Here is a 13,420-nt window from a genome sequence, read left to right on the forward strand (position 1 = left end):
GGGCTGGGCTGCTGCTCTTGGCACAGAAACAAAACATTTCCTCTTGCATTTGTTGACTGAAATGATGATGCAGAGAAGGCTTAAATTGTCTGCCTCTGACTGAGGAGCCTGAGCGCTTGCTTATAAAATTGGTGGTCTACTGTAGTAGTAGAAATCGGCGTCACAGTAGTGGGAACTGTCAGCCCCACTCATCCAGACTGTAGAAGTTTGGAGATAACACTGCCCTCCACTGCTCTTAAGCTCCTACAGAGGCGCTGGAATTTCTAAGTCATTCCCCAAAAGGAACAGTATGGGAGGAATACTTTTAGCTTGTCTGCTACCAGAGGAAGAAGAGGGACTTTATGTTGGCGAGTTTCAGAGAAGAAACTAAGCATCTTGACTCAGTGCTTTCTGGGACCTTCTCAGATATGTCTTCCTACAGGAGGATGTGTTCTAGTCTCACTCAGCGAAGTGGTAAGCTGCACCGTGACTAGGCGGCACGCTGTCGGGACCGGTCGTGACCGCGCCGTGACTAGGTGGCACACTGTCAGGACCAGTTGGCTGCAGAGCTAAATCTTGTTCTCCAATTGATGTTATCACTAAAAAAAGCAAATATTTTAATTTCCATCTGTCTGCCTGTCTTACTTCTTAATTAGCTCCAAATTAGGAGTGGGAAAAAAGTGTCGTCATCCTCCTAAAATCTAAACATCTTGGTGCACTAGCTTTGAATCTTGAAACAGAGACAAGAACTGGCAGTGGAGACCAGAATAGCATGAGGAGATCCAGGTGACGGGGCAGTCCAGACGGGGGCCTCAAAGCTGAATTTCTTACTGTAGGCCATGTAAGTTTTTTAATAGGATGGCTGGTTTTTAAATGATACAAACCACGCTGACCATAGTAGGCAAGGATTTACTGATCCGTGGTTGCTGTATTCAGTTCCAACTTTGACCTTAGCGGGTGAGTCAAAAAGGGTTAGACTGTCAGGAAAAGTCTTTTATTTTCAGTAGTCACTGATGGCTAGAAAATGAACTACAAATGCAGCTGAACTCCCTGAGATGGGAGTTGGTTCGCTGCCAAGCACAGGTAGGTAGTTGCCTGATCCCATGATTCTCTGTGTTGGTCAGAGGAGGAAATTTAGCTGTCTAACAGCTTATGGCTGTTTCTAACCTCTTGGATTCACGTGGTTTAGCCTGTGGAGTCACGCTCTCAACCATAGTCCCAAGTAGTATCTGGATTGTTAATTACATAAGCCCAAATCAAAAACCACTGCCATCGATTCAATTCTGACTCATAGTGACCCTATAGGACAGAGTAGAACTGTCCCATAGGGTTTCCAAGGAGGGGCTGGTAGATTCGAACTACCGACCTTTTGTTTAGCAGCTGAGCTCTTAACCACCGTGCCACCAGGGCTCCAGCTATATAAGCTCAGGTCATGGCTTTATATTTCAGAGATCCAGACTTAGGCTTCGCTCACAGAAGGATGGTAGTTTTTTTTTTTTTTTTTTTTTAGTGAACATATAAAAGATGAATGGGGACCCTTATATAAGGAGTACACCTTTTTGGAATGGAGGCAGAGAAACAACTCAGTGAATTTACTACAAATTCACAAGCTAAAAGGCTGTGTCTGGTATGCTGTCTGCCTAGGACTTGGGTTTGCTCAGAAAATCTGGAAATGGAATGGCTTGGAAAATAATGCTTCCGTCTTACTGTCAAAGCGGGAGTGGTGATGAATAAAAGTAAAGGAGCACTGGCTGCTGGGGCTGCGCAAGTTCCGAGAGCGCGGGAAAGACAAATGAGAATGAACTTAAGTCTCTAAAACTTTGAAAGGGAGAATGCAAAAAGAGAAGTTTTTGGTTATTACCCTTTCAGATAAGAGAAAGTAATGGCTCCAAGAAAGTCGACAGCCCAGAGAATAAACTGGCATGTCCGCCTCACCCCACACACACTTTGAGAGCCCAGATCCAATGAACTGTTGGAAAACACTCTCTTAAATAGTTCCCTAATTGCTTTTCTAGATTCTGTCGCTTGAAAACTGGGACCATTATATCAAGTAGTTACAGACAATTCCAACAGATTTGAGAGGGGGAAGATCGGTAGAGAACACTTCAAGCATTATTAGTGCATGTCAGGTGACAGTTGTACATAGGGATACCTGTGCCTTCAGGGGACATGAAGAAGAAATTTATGAAATTGGGACTTTAAGGGAAAGTGCAGGAAGATAAAATGGACGAAAGGAGAGCCAGGTAGATGGAGCTCAAGCCTGGGAAGATCCGTCTTCTGGGTGGGATTCCTCACCTTGCAGGTGAAGGACAAAAAGAGTGTGAGTGATGGCTGCTACTGACAGACCTAGAAATTACTGACTTGCTCTCAGTATTGGAGGTTCTCGACAAGAAAACATTTATTTAGAGGAGCAAGTTAGGGGAAAAAAAGCTTAGGCAAAAGAGCAAATAAAATGAAGGAAGGCACCAAATTCCAGCAGACAGTTCCAGACCAGTATGTGGTGAAAAGGAAAGGAACTAATTTAAGGATCAGATTAAATTGTTAAAATTCAGCCAGGCAAAGCTTTTGAAAGGATTAGGGGAAGCTATAGAGGGAAATGAAACACTAGAGGCATATCCCACTACTGGAGGAAGAAAATCTGGACGGATCTTAAGGAGCACATGGCGAAAGCGTTGGTCCTGGAACTCTGGAGGCTTCAAAAATAACCACAGCTCCTTCCCTTCAGGAATCTGCTGAGTCTCCAGCTCCAACAGCGTCAGAAGGAAACAGAAGTCTTAGACTGAGCAGGGGTTCTTAGCCATGGCTGCGCATTAGAATCACCTGGGGTGGGGGGGAGGTTAAAACATTCTGATGCTCAGGCTTTACTCTGGACCAGTGAAATCAGCATCTGTGGGAGTGGGCCCAGGTATCAGTATTTTCTATGGCTCCCCTGATGAGTCCAGCCAGCAGTTAGGGTTGGGAACCACTCCTTAAAGGCAGTTTCTTAGCAAGAGGCAGTACAGTGGTCACTGTGGCACAGAACTAAACATACCTGCTCCAAAGAGCTTGGGGAGGTGCACACACCAAAGAGTTCACTTTCATTTCTGCACTGGGGAAGTGAAACGGAAATTAAGTTTTTAAAATACACCGGATGGGAAAGATAGGTACTTCAAGTAAAGCTGGTGACTGGGGCTTTCACTGTTGCAGATCTGTAAATTTTCAAGAGAGCTGGAGTGTTGCAGATGCTACTCTCAGGATAACATGGGTGGACTCACCCCCAGCATGCTGCGAGGAGGATTTATTCTCTTCTCGGGAGATTTTGTCCAAATTTAAATTCACGGATCCTGTTGTTGCATGCCATGGAGTCGACTGAGTCTGACTCATAGCGACCCCATGTGACAGAGTAGAACTGCCCCGCAGGGTTTCCTAGGCTGCAGTCTTTTCAGGAGCAGATTGCCAGGTCTTTCTCCCACAGACTGGTGGATTCAAACTGCTAACCCTTCCGGTAGCAGCCGAGCGCTTTGCCATTGCGCCACCAGGGCTCCTCACAGATCTAGCAAGGCTGAAACCTAGATATTTCGTTTTTCCCTTCCCCTCTGCTATGGTTTTTGGCTGACAACAATATGTGTCTGGATTGTACCTAGTATTGGGTTATAGCAACATTCTGTTGTTCTGGAAGGTAGCTTGGGTTTTTTTTTGTTTTGTTTAGTTAAGAACTATAACCAATATACTCGCATTTCTGGGATAAATCCTACTTGTTCGATTATCATTTGCAGTCACCGTTGGTTTGTTAATGTTTGCATCTAGGTTGGTAAGTCAGATTGGCCTGCAGTTTCCTTCTGGTGTTGTTCTAATTTGACTTTAGTGTCAAGTTGGTGCTAACTTTTAGGAACATTTCTATAGGGAAGATTCCTCTAGTAGAACTGCCTGATCGAGGAGTCTGCATTTTTTAGTTTGTTTTTGTTTTTTGATAATGAGAGGGCAGAAAGAAGAAATGTTCTTTTCATTATTTTCCCTTCTGGAGAACAAAGAGGAACCGCCCCCCCACCCCACTACTTTTTATAGAAACAGGAGCCCTGGTGGCACAGTGGTTAAGCGCTCAGCTACTAGCCAAAAGGTCGGCAGTTTGAACCCACCAGCTGCTCCTCGGGAGAAAGATGTGGCAGTCTACTTTCGTAAAGATGACAGGCTTGGAAACCCTGTGGGGCAGTTCTACTCTGTCCTAGAGGGTTGCTGTGAGTCAGACTTGACGGACAAGTTTGGTTTTTGGTTTTAGAGAAACATGAGGAGTGGGGCAAAATTCTTAACCCTCCATTGTTGATGTCAACACAGAGATTCCACCTATTTCCACAAAATAAATCCTTCTGTGCCCTTCACCACCAGAGCTGTGGTTGAAGAAGATACCTTTCAGCCTAGACTTGTGATGATGATAATCATTACCACGGTTTCAAAATGTGTATCCTGCCTTCACAATCATCGTGAAACTGATTTCTGACTCTGGTAGAAAGGGCAGTGTGTGCAGTGCTGTTTTTAAAGGGAGTACTGTTTGAGATTTGGGGCCTGCCGGGTCAATTATTTTTACCTTAATTATTCTTTTCCAGTAACACACAAGTTGAACTTTCTAAGTAGCATGTAAAATCTAAATAGTGTTAAACTGCCTTTAAGGCGGTGACATAGAGAAAGCTTTCACACAGTTACTCATTTGTCAGTGGTATGGTGACCACACCAGATGAAATACGGAAGTTTGCCTCCACGACGGGACAAACGTCACACGACGTCAGACGGGGACAAAGCTAACGCAGTTGTCTGAGTGCTCAGTGGCTAGGTGAGCAGGAAACTCAAGCTCCTCCAACCTCAGGGCTTCAGGCTCCTTGAATGAAGAAGTCTGTCCTCGTGGTACTTTCTACAGGTGAGGTGTCCCCCCCCAAAGAAAAGAAAAGTTATGCGCAAATTGAATTTTTCAAAGCCAATGTTTTTGGTCGTTTTAAGAGAATTCCCTTTAAACAGGACGGTGGATGAATCTTTTGGTAAAAGAACAATTACCTCAAATTAACTATTAGTAAATTGAGGTTTTCATGTAGCAGGTTCGCTTTCAGCAAAACCTTGTTCTAGAGTCTGAGTATATACTCATGTAAAGGAAAGTTGCTTTTGTAAGATGAACTATTAACTTTACCTGAATTTTAAAGGCATCACTATTATCTTGAGAATTACAGGGTGTAACACCATATAATATTTCTATCAGTGACCCCGGCACTTAAGACGGTTTGAACCTTGTACTGTGGTTTCTTACTGCTTTACCTTCTCCTTTCTCTATACTTAATATAACATATACTTGTGGGTAGTAGCAAGAATAGCGTCATCCTTCTTCAGCATTCCAAAGAGCCTCTGAAGCTTGTTCAGGAACTTGTCGGGCTGTAAACAGTAAATGTTTTGATGGAGTCACATAATAAAATCCATCAACTGCCTTACGGTCACATACTGCCATTTTAACTGATGACAGCTCACCTATCTGGACTTCCATATCTATCCCATTATCTAGACTGCAGACTATGCTTAGGAATTAGTACAAGGGGCAAAAGCCTCTTGGTTCCAAACATTATAGCTTTTATACTTTAAGCACGGGAAAATGCCCTGGTCCCCACTGAAAGTTAATTCTTTCATACGTACTTCTAACAAGTTTGGTTATTGAGTTTCTGAGTCTGCAGGAAAAAGAGACAGGTTGCCACAGGTAAGTATAGTGATAGTAGTACTGGTTCACAGACACGGAAGAGACAGAGAAAACAAAGCAGTCCATTAGTTCTGGGGCCAGTTAGTGGAGTGGCAAATGGCTCTCACCCCTTGGGAGGTCATCCTGGTACTAAATCATCAAAAGTTACATATTATTTTCAGTTTGAAAAGGAAGGATAATTCCTTTTTAAATTTTTCCTTAATGTCAAATTTATATATTCTTTGTAAAGAATTTAGAAAGTAGAGAAAAACTCAAGAAAATAAACTACACATAAAAGGCCAAAAAAAAAGGGGGGGGAAAGAAATCTAGAGATAGTTTCAGTTGGTATTTTGATGTTTACTCATTTTTTATAATAAAATTCTTATTTGTATTTATATACACCATAGTTTATAACACCCAGCTATGAATGAGAGAGAACAGAAGTTGAATGAAATTAAGAAATAATTTGAATTTCTGTTCTTTCTGCTAAGTGACAGCTGGGAGAATTCGGCCCAGGCTCTAGAGCTATGCTGTATGGTAACCACCAGCCTAAGGCTGTCACATAAAACACAGGACATCCAGTTAGATTTGAATTTCAAAGAAACAACAAACAAGTTTTTAGTATATGCATATCCCAAATATTGCATGAGACATACTTGTTGTATCCAGTTGCTTTTTCTATGCTCTTGTTTGTGTCTGTGTGTGTTTTTTTACAAAATTGGGATCAGGTTGTATTTAGGGCAAATGTATCTCTCCAGAATGGCAGCCCCTGTAGATCAGAGAGCCCAGGATTCACTGAGGTTTAAGCTGTGGTTCCTGCTTGTGTTCCTCTTCAGGCAGGCGCCACATCCATGTGGGCTTCATGCTGTGGGCTGCTGAATGAAGTCATGGGAACTGGAGCTGTCAGAGGCCAGCAGGCAGGATTTGCAGGAGGCACTGGTCCATTCAGATTTACACCAAACCCTGATTTCTCCTACCCACCAGCAGCCACGGAAGGGCCTGATATCGTTTGCAAAGCCTGTGGACTCTCCTTTTCCGTCTTCAGAAAGAAGGTGAGTTGGATGAGATAACGTTACATACTGAAGACGCCTGGGTCACAGTTAGCGATTGTAAGGTTGTTTTGAATAGCTAATGAATCTTCATTTCTTTTTATAAAAACATCACAAGTATAGTCCCATTAACCCTTTCCCATTTAGAAAAGTACTCAGTTGAAGGGACTATATTCTGATGGGACAGTGTTCCATCAGGCATCCTTTCTTCTGAACTCTGGCCAGTTTTTACCATGTGATTCTTCCTGATGATTTTGTTGTTGTTGCTGTTGTAGAGAATATACACAGCAAAACATACACCAATTCAACAATTTCCACATGTGCAATTCAGTGACATTGATTACATTCTCACCGTCCTTTTCTGAGTTGATCCCCCCCATGAACATGAACTTACTGCCCCGAGGTTCCTGTCGAACCTTTCGAGTTGCTGTTAATTTGATGATGCTTATTTTTTGAAGCAAGAGATTTACTTAGTCTGTTTAGTTCAGAGATGCTTTAGTGTAACTTGGATCTCAAGTTTGAAAAAATTTATCCCTAACCACATTCTTAACTCTCAAATGAAGCAATGAGTACAATAAGATAAATACTGTTTATAGAGTCAACATAAAATACTTAGGTTAAAACAGTTACTTTCACCGGGAAATAGTTGCAAACTTTGATCATCAATTCATTCCTTCTGAGATACTTAAGGAAAAAAGTGTTAGCCTTGTGGGAACAATGCCTGAAGCAGAAGTGACCGCATCTCTTGGTCCATAAGCCTCATGGGTGGACTGGCTCTGGCTGTAAGGCTACGTAGGGTGCGGACAACTGTGTTAATGGGGTCCTCCGTGTTCTTGGATTGACCTTGAGGTATCAGCTGCCCTTCTCTTTCCCTCTGTCATGGTTGTTTCTTCCTCTTCTTTAACTGGGAAACACTGTTGACATAGGCAGAGCTCAGTGTGGTTCAAGAGTCAGCTCTGTTCTGCTAATTACATGTTTGCATCAGGGGGTGGAAAGCTTTTAATTTATTAACACAAGAGTGTATGTTTTTCTTAAAGTGCTGTGTTTGAACTTCTGTGAACCCAAACTACCTCAGCAGCGACTGTTGTGATTTTCCTGGCTTTTGCAACACTAAAGCAACTGTGGAAATAGTCCGGTGCCACAGGGGGCTTCAGGAGAACTCAGATTTTAGTAGAAGGCAAGAAGAAAACTAGTGCTTTCCTAACTGTTGCTATCTGACTTTCATTAAATGCTTCTTTTCTGTTTCTTGCAGCATGTATGTTGTGACTGCAAGAAAGATTTTTGCTCCGTTTGTTCGGTCCTACAAGAAAATCTCCGCCGATGCTCTACATGTCACTTACTACAAGAGACGGCCTTTCAGCGGCCTCAGCTAATGCGGCTGAAGGTGAAAGACCTACGGCAGTATCTCTTCCTCAGAGACATACCAACAGATACGTGTCGAGAGAAAGAAGACTTGGTAGATCTGGTACTGTGCCATCATGGACTCGGCTCCGAGGAGGACATGGACACAAGCAGTCTGAATTCTTCAAGGTCCCAGACTTCTAGCTTTTTTACACGTTCGTTTTTTTCAAACTATACAGCCCCCTCTGCTACCATGTCTTCATTTCAGGGAGAGCTTATGGATGGAGACCGGACCTCAGGGCCTGGAGCGCTGGCACAGGTACAGGGGAGTGACTGCACCGCGGGCCTGGCGTGCTGACTGCCACAGACAGTGCAGCCTTCAGGGCTTCATGACCCCAGATAAAGGAGCAGCACGTGCGGGAACAGAGGTTCCACACCTGCCGAACACGCACGTGCAGGCTCTCCTGATGGCAAGTCTCAGTAGTTGGGGCTGTCTGAAGGGTCCACAAATAGCTCATGGATCCTTTGGCCTTAGTTACCTCAGTTTCCGTATCTTATATAGGATAGCATTTGTCCCCAGCTACTATTTATTGGGGCTGTTAACATAACCAAAAACCTGAAACCAAACCTGTTGCTGGCGCGTCGATTCCGACTCACAGTGACCCTATAGGACACAGCAGAACTGCCCATAGGGTTTCCAAGGAGCGCCTGGTGGATTCCAACTGCCGACCTTTTGGTTAGCAGCCAAGCTCTTTAACATATGTTAAAATAACACGAACTACTGAAGTAATGACTGAAAAGCAGACTACAAACATTTGGTAGGATACTTGTATAAGTATCAGTGCCCGGTTGCCTTACTACCATTAACATTGTTCTAATTTAGATTATGGGAACGAACCATTGGAATTAGTGAAAATGCAGGTTATTCACTGATTTCCAAGAAATGCCAGTGCAGAGTATTGTCCCAGTAGGGCCTTGGGCATCCTGACTAAACGACCTGCAACGGCTTGTAATTAATATTCATTTGTATACAGGAGTGAGTCTAAGGGGCCGAATTATTTTTTAACAATTCTTCCACATTTAATTCCCTTCCCTGAATTAAAAAAAAAAAAAAAAAAACCAGCTGTCATTTAGTCAATTCCAACTCATGGTGACCGATCCCACGTGTAAGGGTTTATTAAAAGCAGAGGGAAATTTAGCCTAGTTACCTTCCAAATAACCATAAATTAGGTAAGTCTAGGTGGGAGTTTTATTGTTTTCCCAAATGAGAATTGACACATCTGACTTTTTTGCCATCTACCGAGAAGACACCATTTGGGAGGTGGCTCGGGTGCTACAGTGTGAATGCTTCTGAATCAATGGAGCAGAATATTCACACCTGGGATGTGACCTAGACTATTGTAGAGTTATGGTCAAAACATAGCCAAAAGGAAAGACGTGAAAGAAGGTACATAATCCAAGTCTAAGGACTGTCTCCTCTTCCTAAAGGAGAATACCTCTGATTGTTGAGGAATTTTTAAAAACTTCAGTTAGCATCAGCCACCAGTGAAGACGTCTAGAAAGCGTTCTTGGAAATTAGAATGTCTACTCACGATGTAGTAGGATTGAGATCTTTCAAATCAGATGCCCCTCACACTTGGCTGATACCAGTCGGAGCTTTAGTTTCTTTCTGTCTCCATCCTCGAGGCTCCAGTCAAACCAGTCACCTGCAGGGCCTCTGACAATGAGGCAGTGCTATCCCAGTGGTAGACATATGCTTATGGCTTTGGCATTTCATGATGGGAGCTTCCTCAGGGAGTTAATACTTTGGTTAGGTTCTACACATTGACACACACACGTAAGTTGGCTTTTGAGGTAACTTGGAAAGTAAGCTCTTTATGAAATCACATGGGGTCCAACTCTTGGGGAGGGGTAGCAGCATTCTCCACAGAAGATGACAGGTGTTGGGGTCATCTTGGGGAGGACTTATGGAAAGGCCTTCTCTGGTGGTAAATATGAGTTGACAGTGTTTGGAAAATAGGATTCTTATCCTAATCATATACATTGTGTATGTAGGTGCAAAGTGAACTAGCTTCAGCAAATACCGAGGATGACGAAGATGACGAAGATGATGACGACGATGATGACGACTTAGATGAGCGGGTAAGACTGCCTGTGAGATATGGTTTCCCTGACATGTCAGCCTGGCAGGAAGGGAAGGTGCCTGTGTGGACATTTAGCTGGACAGCTCAGGCTGTTCGTCCTGGTTTGATTCAGGACCTTGTAACACCTCAAGGACTTACGAGAAAGAAGTCTGGGAAGAGTGTCTGAGGCCAGCGACAGACTAGAGTGAGGGGAGCAGGCCCCTGAACTTGCTGTGGGAGGTCTGGACTTGTAGGAACAGAGATAACGGAAACCATCTGTAATTTCAGACCCCAGGGCTCTCCAGAAAGAGAGCAAGAGCGTCTTTGTCTGACCTGTCGAGCCTCGAAGATGTTGAAGGGATGAGCGTGCGCCAGCTGAAGGAGATTCTGGCTCGGAATTTTGTGAACTATTCTGGCTGTTGTGAAAAATGGGAGCTGGTAGAGAAAGTAAACAGATTATACAAAGAGAATGAAGAAAACCAAAAGTCATGTATGTTTCTTTTTTCCCCTACAGTATCCTTCCTTAGGCTTTTAAAAGCTGGGCTGTAAGTTAATTACTGATGTTGGCTTTCAGACCACCACCCCGAGTCAGAGACTTTGTTCCATCTGGTTTTCCTTGCCATAATTAACTATTTGTTAGAGCCCTACTGAAATTCCTCGTCTCTAGAAAAATGCTTGTGTTCTCATTAACCCCTCTGGCAGGCCAGTGCTTAGGTTATCTCAGGTGTTACTTTCAGATCCTAACAGTGGGGGGAAAATCCCTACAGCCAAGATGTGAAGTAGTTCTTAGCAACAATTATCAGTAGGTTTCTTTGTAAGTCAGAAAAGCTGAGGTCAGGAACTTCAGAACTATTCACTGATGAAGCCTGGAGCAGAAACCCTCCCTCAGCCGGTGACAGGGCCAAGCCACAGAGCATTTATGACCCAGAAAAAAGAATCCAGTGGCGTTCAACAAATCTTATGTGCCTAAATAGTCCTCTCATCGTTAACTTTTATCACTTTTTTTTTTTCTTTAAAAGCTGATTGTAACACAGCACTTGTTGATAAACAGGCTTATACCCAGAATAGGCAAAAAGTATTTTGGCACCTGTTTTTAAAATGATGTCCCAGTGGTGCATACAGGACTCTAAATCCTCAGAGCCTTCAGGCTGGTGGTAAGGAAATGATATTCTGGCAGGGAGGGGCAGAATCGTTTATTTAATAAACGTAAGTGCCAGCCAGGCACAGTGCACCGTGGTAACGCATAGCCATTCCCAGCCTCCAAGAGGCCACATGACATTAATTTCACAAGTGCCATCCTGTGTTAATTCACTGCTTAACTGAACCCTGGTTCCCTCTTCAAGCTCAGGTGGGACACACACTGAGCACAGCTGAAATCTTTCCTGGCTTGACTTTGGCTCCGAGTGACTTCTGCCAAGATTCACCCAAATAGCCTCACCTAATCGTCTTGACAGATGTCTGGCTCCTCTGCTTTATGCTCCTAAGTTGTAAAGAGTTGGAGGGAACCCTCCAGACAGGAAAGGAGACCAAGGCCAAGATTTCTGGTTTAATCTAAAGAGCCGCCTAGGGTCTTCTCCATTGGCTCCTGTCAAGCTATCCTGTGGACCCTTTCTTCCCCAGGCCCCAAGAAGTAGTCATGGGCCACAACGGCCTGACACGGCCAGCTGTGAGGTGTTCACTTCTCTTAAATCCAGAGACTGCCGGCCCACGAAGCTTGAGTTATTCTAACCATATTCATGACTCCCATTGGTCCCCTTTGTGGGCCGTAGAAAGGGAAGCCTCAATATCCAGAGCTCTATGCCAGATCTCAGATGGAAGTTGACTTTATAAACCAATCATCCCCTTTCTTATTCAGAACCTGGCTGGCCCCACCCTTTGAAGTCACAGTTAGAACGCTCCAGATGCTTCGGAGGCTTGGGGCTGCCTTCTCCCAGCTCCAGCCACTTGCTGTAGGATTCTTCGTAACTCCCCTCTGAGTGTAGAAATAAAAGCTCTTACTCCTGAGATGAGGCTCAGGAGACTGTGACTCTCCCACGGTCCCACAGCTGGGGCAAGGTCAAACCTGGAAACTCCAATAGCATTCTGACCCCACAACCCATGGGTAGGGCAGCCTACAGTTTCCTTACTTTTGTTTTTCCTACGGACTTAGATTAAACATGTCCATTTTTATAGAAGCGATAGATCCTTATCACGAAAACCTTAAATTACATAAAGATTTAAGAAATAGCTAATGTTTGACTACTTCCTATGTGGCATTAAGCCAAGCATTTCTCATTTATTCCTCCCAGACCCTAAAAGGTATAGGCATTATTATTGCCCTCTTTAGGTGAGGGGACTAAGTGCAGAGAAGTTGGGATTGTTTCTTTCACAAACCCCAGGTCCTGTTGGGCCTGCTGTTGTCCCTGGCGGATGGCGGTGGCCTTGGGCTGGTGTGGGCGGGTGGCCGTGCGGCAGTCCCAGCTCTCCGTTGCCTTCCAGATGGCGAGCGGCTGCAGCTGCAGGACGAGGAGGACGACAGCCTGTGCCGGATCTGCATGGACGCCGTCATCGACTGCGTCCTGCTTGAGTGCGGTCACATGGTCACCTGCACCAAGTGCGGCAAGCGCATGAGCGAGTGTCCCATCTGCCGGCAGTACGTGGTGCGCGCCGTCCACGTGTTCAAGTCCTGAGGCCTCCTGGGCACTCAGACTGCAGCCCTAACACTTCCATGCACAGGAAGGGACTGGAGACATCCTGTTCAGAGGCTGAGGCTATTTTTAGAAGTTATTCTCACTAACTGTGGACAGAAGGTTTCCTCCTAAGTTGTGGAAACGGTGGTCCACGCCATAAGCCCACTTGCCCGTGGACAAGCTGCGTTGCTCTGAGTCGGCCAGGCTTTGTCACCCACACCTGGTCACAAACTCTGGCGGCCAGACCGTCTACAGCTCCTGCTCTCTCTGGAGGACATGTCTCCTGTTCTCCTATTTCCCCTTCATCCTATTTTTAACTCAGACGACTCAGATGTTTGAAACTTATGTTCCCTTTGAGTGAATGAGATCACTGTCCACAGGCGGCCTCCACGGTGTATGACGAGCAGCGGGCCCTCTGAGCGTCCACTTCAGTAGTCATGTATATTTTAAATGCTAAATTTGATGAATGTAAGTTTCCATTGTTGCTATTCCCACATTTAAACATAGTTGGGAACAAATGACATTCTGTAGACAACTGCCAAGGCCTTAGACTAAACACATCCATTTCTGTTC

General features: G+C 44.4%; 1 protein-coding gene across 1 annotated transcript in view; it reads left to right on the top strand.

Annotated features, from left to right (window-relative positions):
- The window catches only part of RNF34 (ring finger protein 34), an 18,498-nt gene extending 5,084 nt beyond the window's left edge, over positions 1 to 13,414 (top strand). Inside the window, exons 2-6 of the mRNA XM_004379091.3 lie at positions 6,502 to 6,717; positions 7,967 to 8,374; positions 10,111 to 10,197; positions 10,467 to 10,668; positions 12,657 to 13,414. Coding sequence (XP_004379148.2) covers positions 6,502 to 6,717; positions 7,967 to 8,374; positions 10,111 to 10,197; positions 10,467 to 10,668; positions 12,657 to 12,847 — 1,104 coding nt within the window. The 3' untranslated portion in view covers positions 12,848 to 13,414. The remainder of the gene's footprint in view (positions 1 to 6,501; positions 6,718 to 7,966; positions 8,375 to 10,110; positions 10,198 to 10,466; positions 10,669 to 12,656) is intronic.
- The last annotated feature ends 6 nt before the right edge of the window (positions 13,415 to 13,420 follow it).

Source organism: Trichechus manatus, unplaced genomic scaffold, assembly GCF_000243295.1.
Source record: "Trichechus manatus latirostris isolate Lorelei unplaced genomic scaffold, TriManLat1.0 scaffold00061, whole genome shotgun sequence".
Taxonomy (NCBI): domain Eukaryota; kingdom Metazoa; phylum Chordata; class Mammalia; order Sirenia; family Trichechidae; genus Trichechus; species Trichechus manatus.